The following is an 11,440-nucleotide window of genomic DNA, read 5'->3' as shown; positions in this document are numbered from 1 at the left end:
CCTGCTGTCAGAGAGTTCTGAACAGATTAGCCAAAAATCTGCTAAGCAATCACCTAGCTATATTTAACCTCATTTCAAGTGCAAAAGAATAATCCTGAGGCACCTCTCAGCTCTGTACTTCTGTATAATCTAAAGCTTAATATATCTGACATTACTTCCTGAGCGACTAACACAGACTGAAACAGTACTTTAAAAATTTCTACTCATCCTCTGACAGTCACCTTAAAGATATTCTGTGTAAGTAACTTAGATGTAGACTCTCAGTTTTAAGTAAAAGCCCTTGCTTAAAAAAACTGTACTGCTGTGTGTGTTGACAAAACTAATGGAAAGCCACTCATGAACCTGAAAACCCAATTAACAGGTTGTCTTCTCATACTCACAGTCCATATACCCAAGGTCCTCCTCTACTGAGGAGAGAATAAAGCAGTCAGTACTGCATACTGCTATCGCTCTCACAGACTGGGCCCTACAATCTGAGGCAGTCAGGGATGGAAGTACGGTTGGGTGACCTTTAACTCTTTAAATTGTGACCTATATTAAAGTTCCAACTTATTATTCTGCCTAAACATGAAGACTAGAAAACAGGGTTCTCAGAACAACTCAAAACACAGGGGTTTGCAAAGGATTTAAGGGAGCTGGCAATTCTATTAAATTCCATTTCTGTGCTGAAAATGTTGCACATTACCATATTAATTTAAAATCTATTTGCCCCAGGAAGATGTTTTCTCATCCTAAAACTCAAAGCATTAATTGTTAAAGCAAAAAGTGTAAAATAATGGCATAACTTTTATAAACCTGTAACTTGCTAAAATAAACTTGGCAAATAGAGTGCGTAAAAGGTCAGACTAAAGGATTAAATCCTGTATTTAACTGTCCAAAGCCAAGAATTCCTATGTTTGGGGAACAGTCTTTACTCATCAGTAAAAAAATAAGTATTTTAGGGCCTATTTTGCCTTTATTAACAATTAAATACATTAGCATTCAATAATATTGGACAATAGGCCTGAAACAGCAGCAAATTACTTTTCACAAAGCACAAAATTCAACTGTGAAACAGACTGCTGCAGGCCTTTCTGAAGACGCAGCCTACTTAATGTCAGAAATACGAGATGCATAGAGGTGAGTATGATGAGTGATGGTTATTTAGCACCGTGGTTCTGAAATAAAGCCTAGCTCAGCAAGCTTCAACTTGGTGCATGCTCTAGAATATGATGCTAAGGAAGAGAGTATTTTGTACATGCTGTTATAGGTGCCTCACTAAAGTAAAGGAAATGGCCTTTGGCCCCTGAAAATTATGTACTTCTGGTTTGGCAATATGCCACTGAAGTTTTAAGTATCCTTTCCATAAAGTTAGCCCTGCAACCTGGACCACATTCATTAACTTCCAAAGTTTCTGCCCTGTATTTCTTTTTTTTTTTTTCTTTTTTGCTGTCAAATATTCACCTTGAATTCTAAGCCAAATCATCCAAAAGCCACCGTTCAAATCTGTCTAGTGTACTTTATCTGGCTCTGAAACAGGTTTATTAATTCTTTCAGTCTGTTAGAGAGAGTATCTGATACAGTAATATATTTTGTGCCAAAGCCCTATTTATAACCATAGATTTGGACTGAGATTATAAAGCACATTTCTATTCATCTGCAAAGAACTCAGGAAAAGATTGTGACTTTTTTAGAACCAAGAAATCCAAGTTTAGGACCTCATTTACAGACAATAATATTTAAAAAAAAAAGTTTAAACACTGTGTTTCTTGTCTGCTGTTCACATATTTCATTCCAATGAAATAAAAATCTATGGATAGAAGTAAACTAAAACAATTTGAATAGTAGTTTTTAGCAACATGAGAGTATGTGCCCAGTGTGCCCTTCAACAGTATATACCCTTTAGCAGTAAACGTGGTATTTATAACTTGTTTCATTATTTTTTTTAGTAAAATACAGTCATCTTTTGGTTCATCAAACATACTTGTGACTTGAACCTACTGCTCTGAATAAGTGCAAAAAAATGAAAAGATACATTTATATTGAATATCAATGTTTGATAAACTACAGGAGTGTAGACAAGGTGTAGAAAACAAGCTCCACAGCCCCATCTGTTGGCTAATTAAGCTCTTAAGAAAGCCATGTACCAGCCTTTAGCCAACAATGCTAAAGTGGAACCAGTTCATTTTTTTCATACAGTTCCAAGTTTTACCATTGGAAATCTATAATATCTGCAAATCAGTAGCAACTTTCACTACCTTAGCACAAAATAACTGAGTTTCTAATATGCTGTTTCATTTTTTTATTGATTTTAAATTAGACCAACAGAGCACTCCATGTGCCTAATGTTGCTTTTTTAAGCAAGGTTGAGATTCTTGCTTGCATTTTCCTTCATAGGTAAATGGCCTGTAGTGAAATTGCAGTGTATAAGAGGTGTCCCATGATTTATTTTCAGCCAAAACCACTTGCTTCTAAAGCTAAGGACTTGAACATATTTTTTTTTAAAGGCATTTACTGCGGTTTGTAAGTGGCAAATGTTTCTAGCTCCCACTCACTTGTGGGGACTAACACAGCTAGAGCTTGAGCATATAAAATAGATTAAATATGACCTGATGGTGTCAAAAACATAGACCCCAGCATCTAAGTGATTTACAGCAAAGCATTTAATTATACCATGATTAGAATAACTCTTTTGTATGCAGTTCTAGTGAATAATTACCGTAGGACAGAGTACTTGCATACAGCAAGCAGAACAATTTAACAGTATGATCATGACATGTTCAAGGGCTGTTCTAGTGGTTTTAATGTATAAAACCCCACAGCAGTGAACCTATTTGTGCCACAATAGAAAACAGCTCCCGCAAGCCTTAAATTTGGTTAAGGTCAGTTGTGATGGAGTTCCCAGTACTGAAAATGGTGAGGGAAGAGGATGGGGGAAAGATGGGAGCTAATGCACTTTACCTACAGAAGTACCAGTCCATTTAGAGGAATCAAAACAAATCCTAGAGACAGGGGAGGGGTACTTGAAATGAAAAGCACAGAAGACAACTCAAAACTAACACAAAACACATACACAAAAACTAACTGGTGTTAAGAAATACCAATACTGCTGACTGTCTCTGTTTAATTAACAGCAGATACTTCCAGGTACAGCAAAAGTGAGGGGAAAAAAATTGCGCTGACAAGCTCCTGTAGGAAGGACATTATCTCAAAGTAAACTGCAGCTGTATTAACAAGTGCAAATTAAATAGCACTCAAGGCTAAAAAAAGTTTAAAAGTAGTGGGGAACTTGAGATCTACCTGCTATTTCCCCTAAGTTAGGCTGCATACTCAGTCAACCAAAATCTAGTCCCCTACACCCAAATGAAGATGACTACTACTAGTATCACCAAACTGAGAATAAGGAAGTAGGTTGTCATTCAAACTCTAACGGCAGTTAAATTCTGTCAAGGTCACACAGAAATTTGGGTATCCTGTACTAAAATCTGGGTATCCAACCAAAGTTTCAGATTGCCTGCTCCCTTTTAAAAGAAAGGGAACTAATAAAGACTCTTAATGATGCAGGATCATCTGACTCCATTCTGCTCTTTTCAGTCCATAAAAATAACTTCCTTTCAAAGGTCAAAATCCTATTCCTGCTTAGGCCACAATCATAATGAGCAATCTATAGGATCTCTAAAAAGACATCAGATGCTGGGCAGTTTTGCTTTTTTATAGCTATCCATGCTATTATTCAAAACTCCGTAAAATAAATGGACTTTCTATCTCTTATTCACAAATCTTCAGGTTCCCTATGTTCAATAAAAAACTTTTTCTGCAAGAAGAGCTACAAGACTAGTCCCCTTTATGCTGGAAACAATTAAATACTAGATTGAGAGGAAAAATTGCTATCTAGCTGAGATCTTTGGGGTTGGGAGCAGAGAAGCAAAGAAGAAAAAGGCTATTGCATGTTTAGATCACAAGCTGAAAAGACCACAACCAAAATAAGACAAAATGAAATGTGTAAGGAAAGATGGAAAGGGAAGAGTCATGACAGGTGATGGATCATGTAGCGTTGTGCTCTTTTTTTGTCCTTGACAAAACTTAATTTAAATAGACTGTACGCCCATGTCATATTGACGTGCAAGAAAACAATATAAATCTAAGTGACAACGTGGCAGACAGACTTCCCTGTCAAACTCATTGTTCAAAATAACTTAAGATTATTGTATTCTACTCCCTGCTACGATGCAAATATATCCAACGGATGTCAAGCTGAAGAGAATAGCATTTTAGCATGTAGAAAAGCACGATGGTGTCCTTTTAACTACCTACTTGTGGTGTTTAGAGCCAACAACTGCTCAAACAATTACCAGCACTGAGTATAACTAGCAATGTGATGGAGTCTTCTCTGTGTTGCTTTAGTAGTAAGGTGTGGTCTTGGGGTGGTGGTGGGGAATCAGGATCTTAAAAGTCATGTTTTAGGAGTACTGCAGAGGTGAGAAAGCAGATGCATTTCCAGATTATTTGTTGGAAAAATAGAGAAGTGATGTTATGAATTTCTGTTAAGGTACAGCTGAGAATTATATTTTCCAAATTTTTCAAAGAGTTGTCCTTTAATTTTATTTTTATATAGTTCTATTTTTAATACACTTTTAGTGGAAAATTCTTCTCAGCTCTTGTACAATCTACAAACTCACACTTCAGTATTCTGAAAACCTCTGAGGGGTGTTTCCTACACTGGCAGGATTCTGCTCTGTTTCTCAACACAATTGCCAAATCCTCAGAGAAAGCAGTTGCACCGGCTGTCAAAGAACAGCAGAAGCACTACAAAAGCTGCAATCTCTACCCTGACAAGCAAGAGACAAAGGTTCAGATGACGATGCTTGTTCTTGAATTGAAATGCCATGTGTACCCTTCATTCCACTCAAGTACAGAGTATTACTTTAAAACAAATTATATCAGATATCACAACAAGGTACTTAACTTACCCCTCCCATTGTAATGCCATCGATAAGTGCCACATACGGCTTCTTGCAAGTGCCTATAAAAATGTAAAAGAAATTGTACATTTTTTTCAGAAGAGTGGACCTATGACTAACTGTACACATGGCATGTTTCCCCATGTCTTACTTCAACAAGAACAATAGAAAATAAATGGTAAATTAAACAGTAAAATATAAACTGTTAATGCAGGTGCTTCATGTAATTTTTAAGCGATGAAAAGAAATACTACTTACTGACTTACTGCATTCTGAGTGTTGTAAGAAAACATTATACAACCATCAATGTCAACAAACATGTCAGGTTGTTTGCTGTGTTGCCTGACAATGCTGCAATTATTATAAATAGCTTTATAGGACGTTGTGGGTCACAACAGCTTCCCTTTCACCCTATCTCACAGCTGAGATTAACAGCATAGAGTGTGTACCAGCACTCCAGTACTTCACTACGAAGCCAGATGCACTGGTAGGTTTCAGCCAAAACGTGACTGTAAGCTACTGCAATGCAAACATGTTCTGTCTTGCCAACGCTGTTGCATGCTACAACCCTGGCAGGTCGAGATGATAATGTCCTGTAGTACCACAGTTTTATCTATCAGCTTTATCTGTCGGGGCCTTTAGGAGGCATGGAACTAAAGACTTGATGCTTTCAATTACCATCCATGGAGAGATTCAGAAGTTCACTGTGAATGAAACTACTGCCTCACATCCAGTGTTTTCAGGTCAGACTTAAAGTTCAACCAGATTGCTGATGCAGGTACCCACTGCAACCATGCCACTAGCTTTTCTACAGCAACTATAGAGCCTTGTTTACAAAAAATAACTATTTTAAAAAGCAGTTCAGTCCTTCAAATCAGTAGTTAGAAAATGTGACAGAACTGAATTTTTAACTCTGTTCTTACATGAACACATAAGCTAATGTACGAGCTCTAGATGCTAAATTGAACTAAACTTCTATAGAAGCATGCCTTTCCAATAGCAAATGCTGTGAAAGCAGCTCCCCTGTGTATTTTTAAGTTGTAAAATATAAGACATAAATAAATCTTTTTGGCAGAAATCTCAGTCTTAAAGGAATATACTCCTGACAGCTATAAAAAAATCTAGGTTTTGTAATTACATGCATTGTGGACATAGAACACCCCAATAGTTTTTTAAAAACCCCAAAGTTTTAAAGTATGTACTCTTGAAATATTTGAATACACTAGAATAGTTAGTTGGAAGGGACCTACAACAACCAACTAGTCCAACTGCCACGGTAATACTAGGTTTTCCCAAGTACAAGAAACCTTAAACTATTTTTCTTGATGAAGGCAAGAAAGGTATGTGACAGACACGCTTTAGGAAACTCTGTCAATTGAAGTAAAAATAACTTTTCAGAAATTACTCTTATTCTAGTAACTCTATGCTCTTCTGTCAAACTAAGTTGATACACAATGTGCCCCTCTCCTGTAGTGATCAATACTGGATACAACGTTTAAGAACTCAAACTGTATTCAATTAAAGTATGTTTGGAGAAGTTTCTTCTCCACAAAACATTCAACTCTCAACTTCAGAATTAATATCCTTTCTTAATATCCTTTGCCCCAGTAAACTTTACCCAGTGTCTTTGCTGTTAGTTATTTTAAGAACACATAATCCAAGATTCTTTGCAATAAACTAAGTTTAAGGCAGTTAACTCCTAGCTTAGGTATTCATTTATACAGTTTATTTAAATGGAAAGCTTTAACATCATTTGATTTTCTGCTTTCTGACTGAATATTAATGATTTTCTGTGCATCTATTTTTATGTCAGGTCTCCTGCGAAGTAGATCAATGATACTTAGTGGAAAACTGCGCTGTCTGCATCTAAGACTTAATTCACCCATAGTGCAAATAAAACTACCCAGAACAGTGGGATGGGGTAAGGTAACACTCATAAGAGCTTAAGCAAAAGAAACAAATTCCGCATGCAAGGTATAAAAATGAGACATGGTACACTACTGGGATTGAACCTGGGAAAAAAAAAAAAAGAAGATAAATTACTACTTCTATTATGTTATTGCAAAGAGAAAAGAAAGTGAATTTACATTCAAAGCTATTATTATGAAAACTGCACTGCTTCAAAATTTGCTATTAAACATACCAATGGCATTGTTCAGGGTATATTCTTCTCTGAAGAAATCTTGTGCCAGTCTATCTCCAACTTTTCCTGCATCTGTGATGGCTTAACAGAAATAAAAATTGTACAGATAAAATGTAAGTTTATTGGAAAATAAAATAACAAGTAAAAAAATTGGTATCACATGACAACAGTGTTTTTCCTTCAGCAATCAAACAGCAACTTAATTCTGCTTTATTTTCTTTGAGAAAATTTGCTCAAACTTAAATATGAACACAAATTTCAAATTTGAGTCAATTCTGTTATCCCAGAGTCTTTCTCACGTACCTCTTGTGAGAGTGCAGCCCATTTTCTATGCTATGGAACCCCTCCTAATGTCTGGTAGTCTAGTTTGTCATATTTCATATCAATATATAGAACAGCCACTGATTATACTAAAGATTCTGAATAATAAAATGAGAAGCCAATGAGAGCAGGGCATAATTTAAAAATAACTTATGCTGTTTGTTTACCTAAAATTTAAAACAACCGCTAACTTTAACAGTTTGGAGACTTCTTACAGTTTACAGTCACAAAATAATCACAGATACATTGATCACCATTGCCAGCTCTGTATCTAGCCTTCCCCAAGTCAAACTGCAGACACATTATCCAATTGCAACAGAGCTACCTATTAGGACCCTTCACATTTCTTATAAAAAAGCTGTTAGTAATTAAAATCTGAGAAGAAGGAAGTAAAAACAAGAACCCTCTCTCTTTCCAGGAATGACTGGCTGCTATTTCCAGTTATTAGTAAAAAGCACAATTTTTACTCTTTTAAAAAAACAACATTCCAACAGCTATCTCCTGACAAATAACTTGAATAGAAGCTGCACATCAAGTCGTTAGAAGGAGTGAGCACAACTTCTCTCTTATTGTTGTGTAGCAAGCCTCCATTTACCTGAGTCACATTAAATAAAGGAAATCAACGCAAAGTAGTAACTGGCAAAGGCACGACTAATGTTTAAGTGACTACAGTCCTTACCTCTGATGTCACCCCCAGCACAAAAAGCTTTTCCTCCAGTTCCCTTTATAATTATTAGAAAAGTTTCCGGATCTTGCTCCCAAGTCTAAAATGAAGTAAATGTTTTCACATAAAATTAAAGTCTGTGGAAAAAAAATGCTTTCTCTATATATGTCTATAATTCTTATTTTACTTTTGCAAAAAGGAAATCAAACCATACTTAAAATAGCTTGTCTTAAACTGCAGTTTGAGATCTAAATGTCTTTCTGCCACTCCTGTGTCCTATTCAATCCTGACACCAGAAATCAGCAGAGCTGCCTCACATATGTCAGAAAAATACCTATGCAGAGCTCCAAATCTCTGAAGAAAGGTAGCACTCCCTAAAACAGGGCCCAACATAAATCTCAATGACGACACAATGCTGAGGTGGAAAGCTGAGAATATGAAAGATATCATAACAATGTTTCAGGCTAAATCATGAAAGTTGTGTAAATCGAAGATGCATGGCAAGGAAAACAGCATTAAAGTTGTTGATGGATTTTGTCAATAGGACTGCAATCAATGCTCATCAAGGACTGGAACAAAGAAACTTGTGCACAGATGTTTTGCTAGGTACAAAGACTATCATGGGGGCAGTCTGAATTAAATACCCTAGTACAAGATTGCAGCAGTGGTGCAACCATATTGAGAAAAAGATGCTTTTCACAGGTTTTTTACCCCCACTTAAACTATGCTTATGTATCCCTTATTCAGTAAGTGTACCCAGATAAAAGAGAGACATTTCTGTGTACCAGCAACTGTACTTAAAATTATGCCACTTTTTAAGATTGTGCTTCAAATAAAGCCTGGTACTCAGCACTACAGATTAAGTATTTTTGTCTTTAAATGTTCTTCAAAGAATGCATATGTTTGCAACACAACCATCTATCAAAATACCAAAAGGCGGGCAACTATCCAACAAATACTGGTATCTAAGAAGTTTGACTTTGTGCATATGATAAATAATATAATTAAATTTAAAAGGACTATTTGCATGCTTAAAATTTCACATTACTTCACTAGCTTGTAGAAACAGTGCTTATAAATCCATAAAGTTCTTTACAGAATGACACTGACAGCACCTTGCTTCCTAATGACTTCTATCTTTTATTTCAGCCACACAGCCTTCTCACAAAACATGCACCCAAGGAAAAGGCAACACCACTGTGTAGCTTGGAATTCATTCATGCCAACTGACCAGCTGGGTGTTGCCAAAAGGAACACGTAAACTCTGAGCACTGCTTGCTTTTAATTCAGTCCTGATTTTAATATGAGTGTGTCTATCCAAATGCTAAATTTAACTTTGACAGCTTGTTTCTTAGGAAGAGCAGAAGACATGTCAAACTTGCTTGAAACTGTCTGTTCTTTCCCGTCCTATAAATCTGAGCTCATTGGCCAATGCACTCACACAGACTTTCATTCCTTGAATCAGTACACTAAGAAGTGTCAGACTGCATTTTAAAATTGGTAGATAACGTATGTATAGTCGATGGGTAGAAGCAGAGCTACTAACCTTTATTTGTGGATAAATTTGTTGGATCATAGAAAGATTTAGCGCATTGAGAGCCTTGGGTCTATTCAAGGTTATTATTCCTGCACCTCCTCTCTTTTCCAACAACACTTCAGCTGTCGAATCTGTATGCTTAGACATTTTCTGTACATGCAAAAACAAATAAATAAAGCAAATGTCATCAGTTAGATCCTTTGAGTAACACACTTACAAAAGTGTTTATGGAAATAGATTCTAAAAACATGCTATTTAAGATCATAAAACATGTATTTTGGAACTGTATGCTAAATAAGGCCCTCCCACTGCATTTCAAGATTTATATCCATTTCCTAAACAGTTCTTTTGAAACCACTTTATGTTTGAGTCCTTCAAAGTAATAACGCTCAGACAAGTTTTTGAGCCTCGCACTCTTTGACAATGGTATATGAGTTAATTTAAAAAAAAACCCCAAACAACAAAACATAAAACCATGCTTCTTTAAGACTTAACATTCTGAAAATACCTGCAACAATTATAACAATGACAGTTCCATGTGTCCCTACTGGCAGTTTCACACTGCAAAACCATATATACACATTGCTTTGTCGGTAACTTTCAACAGTAGAGAAAAAATCACTAAACTATTTTCACAACTGATTTCAAACTCACAGTTGAATGTTATTTAAAGAATATATCAAAGCTAACATAGAAACTAACTGTAAAAGTAGGTAAGGCCAAAATAATGGAACTTTAACTTAGAGTGTAATAGAAACTTGCAACAAAGTGCTCAAAGACATGGGCAACATTATGCCTAAGCAATAAATTATGGCATTCAGTACTGCCGTGAGCAGACACATTACAAGTTGCATGTACTGTCTGTCTGAGAGGAGTTAAGAGTTCTAAAAGCTTCCAACTCAGTCAAACGAGAGATGCTACTCTTACCAAATGTTGTAATATTATTTGCAGTCTGTTAAATGGCTTCAGCCTGAAAAAGAAATATTGAAAAATATTAATATTATTTTAAAATATTATTAAATATTATTTTAAAATATTATTTAGGACAGGAGGAAATGGCCTCAAGTTGTGCCAAGGGAAGTTTAGATTTGATATTAGGAAGAATTTCTTTACTGAAAAGGTTATCAGGCGTTGGAATGGGTTGCCCAGGACAGTGGTGGAGTCCCCATCTCTGGAGATATTTGAGTCATCTAGAAATAGTGCTCAGGGACATGGTGAGGACTTGTCAGTGTGAGGTTAATGATTGGACTCAATGATCTTAAAGGTCTTTTCCAATCTAGGCAATTCTGTGAGCCTGTGATCCCCAAATATATGACTGCTGAATTAATCAAAGCTTTGTGAGGAAAAAAAAAAGGAATACAATTGTTTCACATTCTCCTTTTAAAATCAAGTTAAATTAGAGTACAATTTTCATATCAAAACAGTTGGAAACTTCTTTGCTTACTAGTAAACAGATAGCAGATACCAATGCCATCTACTACTGTCTTCTATGTGTTCTGTTTCAAGTTAGAAGGAGAACCTGGAAATAATAAGACAGAGTGTCTGGGGAATATGTTTGATACTTAGCAGTGTGTGTCTTTTAAAGATTTACAGCCATTTTCTGGACTTTTAAATACTCGTGCATTTCCAAAGCTGCCATTACACCCATCCTGCCCTCGTGTCCTGGCGTGCGTGTACATTTACACTGGGTGTGTGTAACAGCTCGAACTGGCTCCAAGGAGAAATCTATGCTGCAGCGTTCTGTCAACGCATTACTCCATTTAAGTAATGAACCTGTTATTTATTAATTGTTACCGAAGTCTATTGAGGAATGTAATAGGTAGTAAACTGTTTGT

General features: G+C 36.1%; 1 protein-coding gene across 1 annotated transcript in view; it reads right to left on the bottom strand.

Annotated features, from left to right (window-relative positions):
* The window catches only part of HIBCH (3-hydroxyisobutyryl-CoA hydrolase), a gene marked incomplete at its 5' end in the record, with an annotated part of 44,085 nt that extends 33,510 nt beyond the window's left edge, over positions 1-10,575 (bottom strand). The window contains 5 exons of the mRNA XM_010175279.1: positions 4,950-5,002; positions 7,084-7,164; positions 8,084-8,168; positions 9,615-9,755; positions 10,533-10,575. Coding sequence (XP_010173581.1) covers positions 4,950-5,002; positions 7,084-7,164; positions 8,084-8,168; positions 9,615-9,755; positions 10,533-10,575 — 403 coding nt within the window. The remainder of the gene's footprint in view (positions 1-4,949; positions 5,003-7,083; positions 7,165-8,083; positions 8,169-9,614; positions 9,756-10,532) is intronic.
* Positions 10,576-11,440: the final 865 nt, after the last annotated feature.

The sequence above is a fragment of the Antrostomus carolinensis genome, unplaced genomic scaffold (assembly GCF_000700745.2).
Source record: "Antrostomus carolinensis isolate BGI_N321 unplaced genomic scaffold, ASM70074v2 scaffold6179, whole genome shotgun sequence".
Classification (NCBI taxonomy): Eukaryota; Metazoa; Chordata; class Aves; order Caprimulgiformes; family Caprimulgidae; genus Antrostomus; species Antrostomus carolinensis.
The sequence above is the reverse complement of the archived record's forward strand: the minus strand, read 5'-3'. Positions and strand labels throughout refer to the sequence as shown.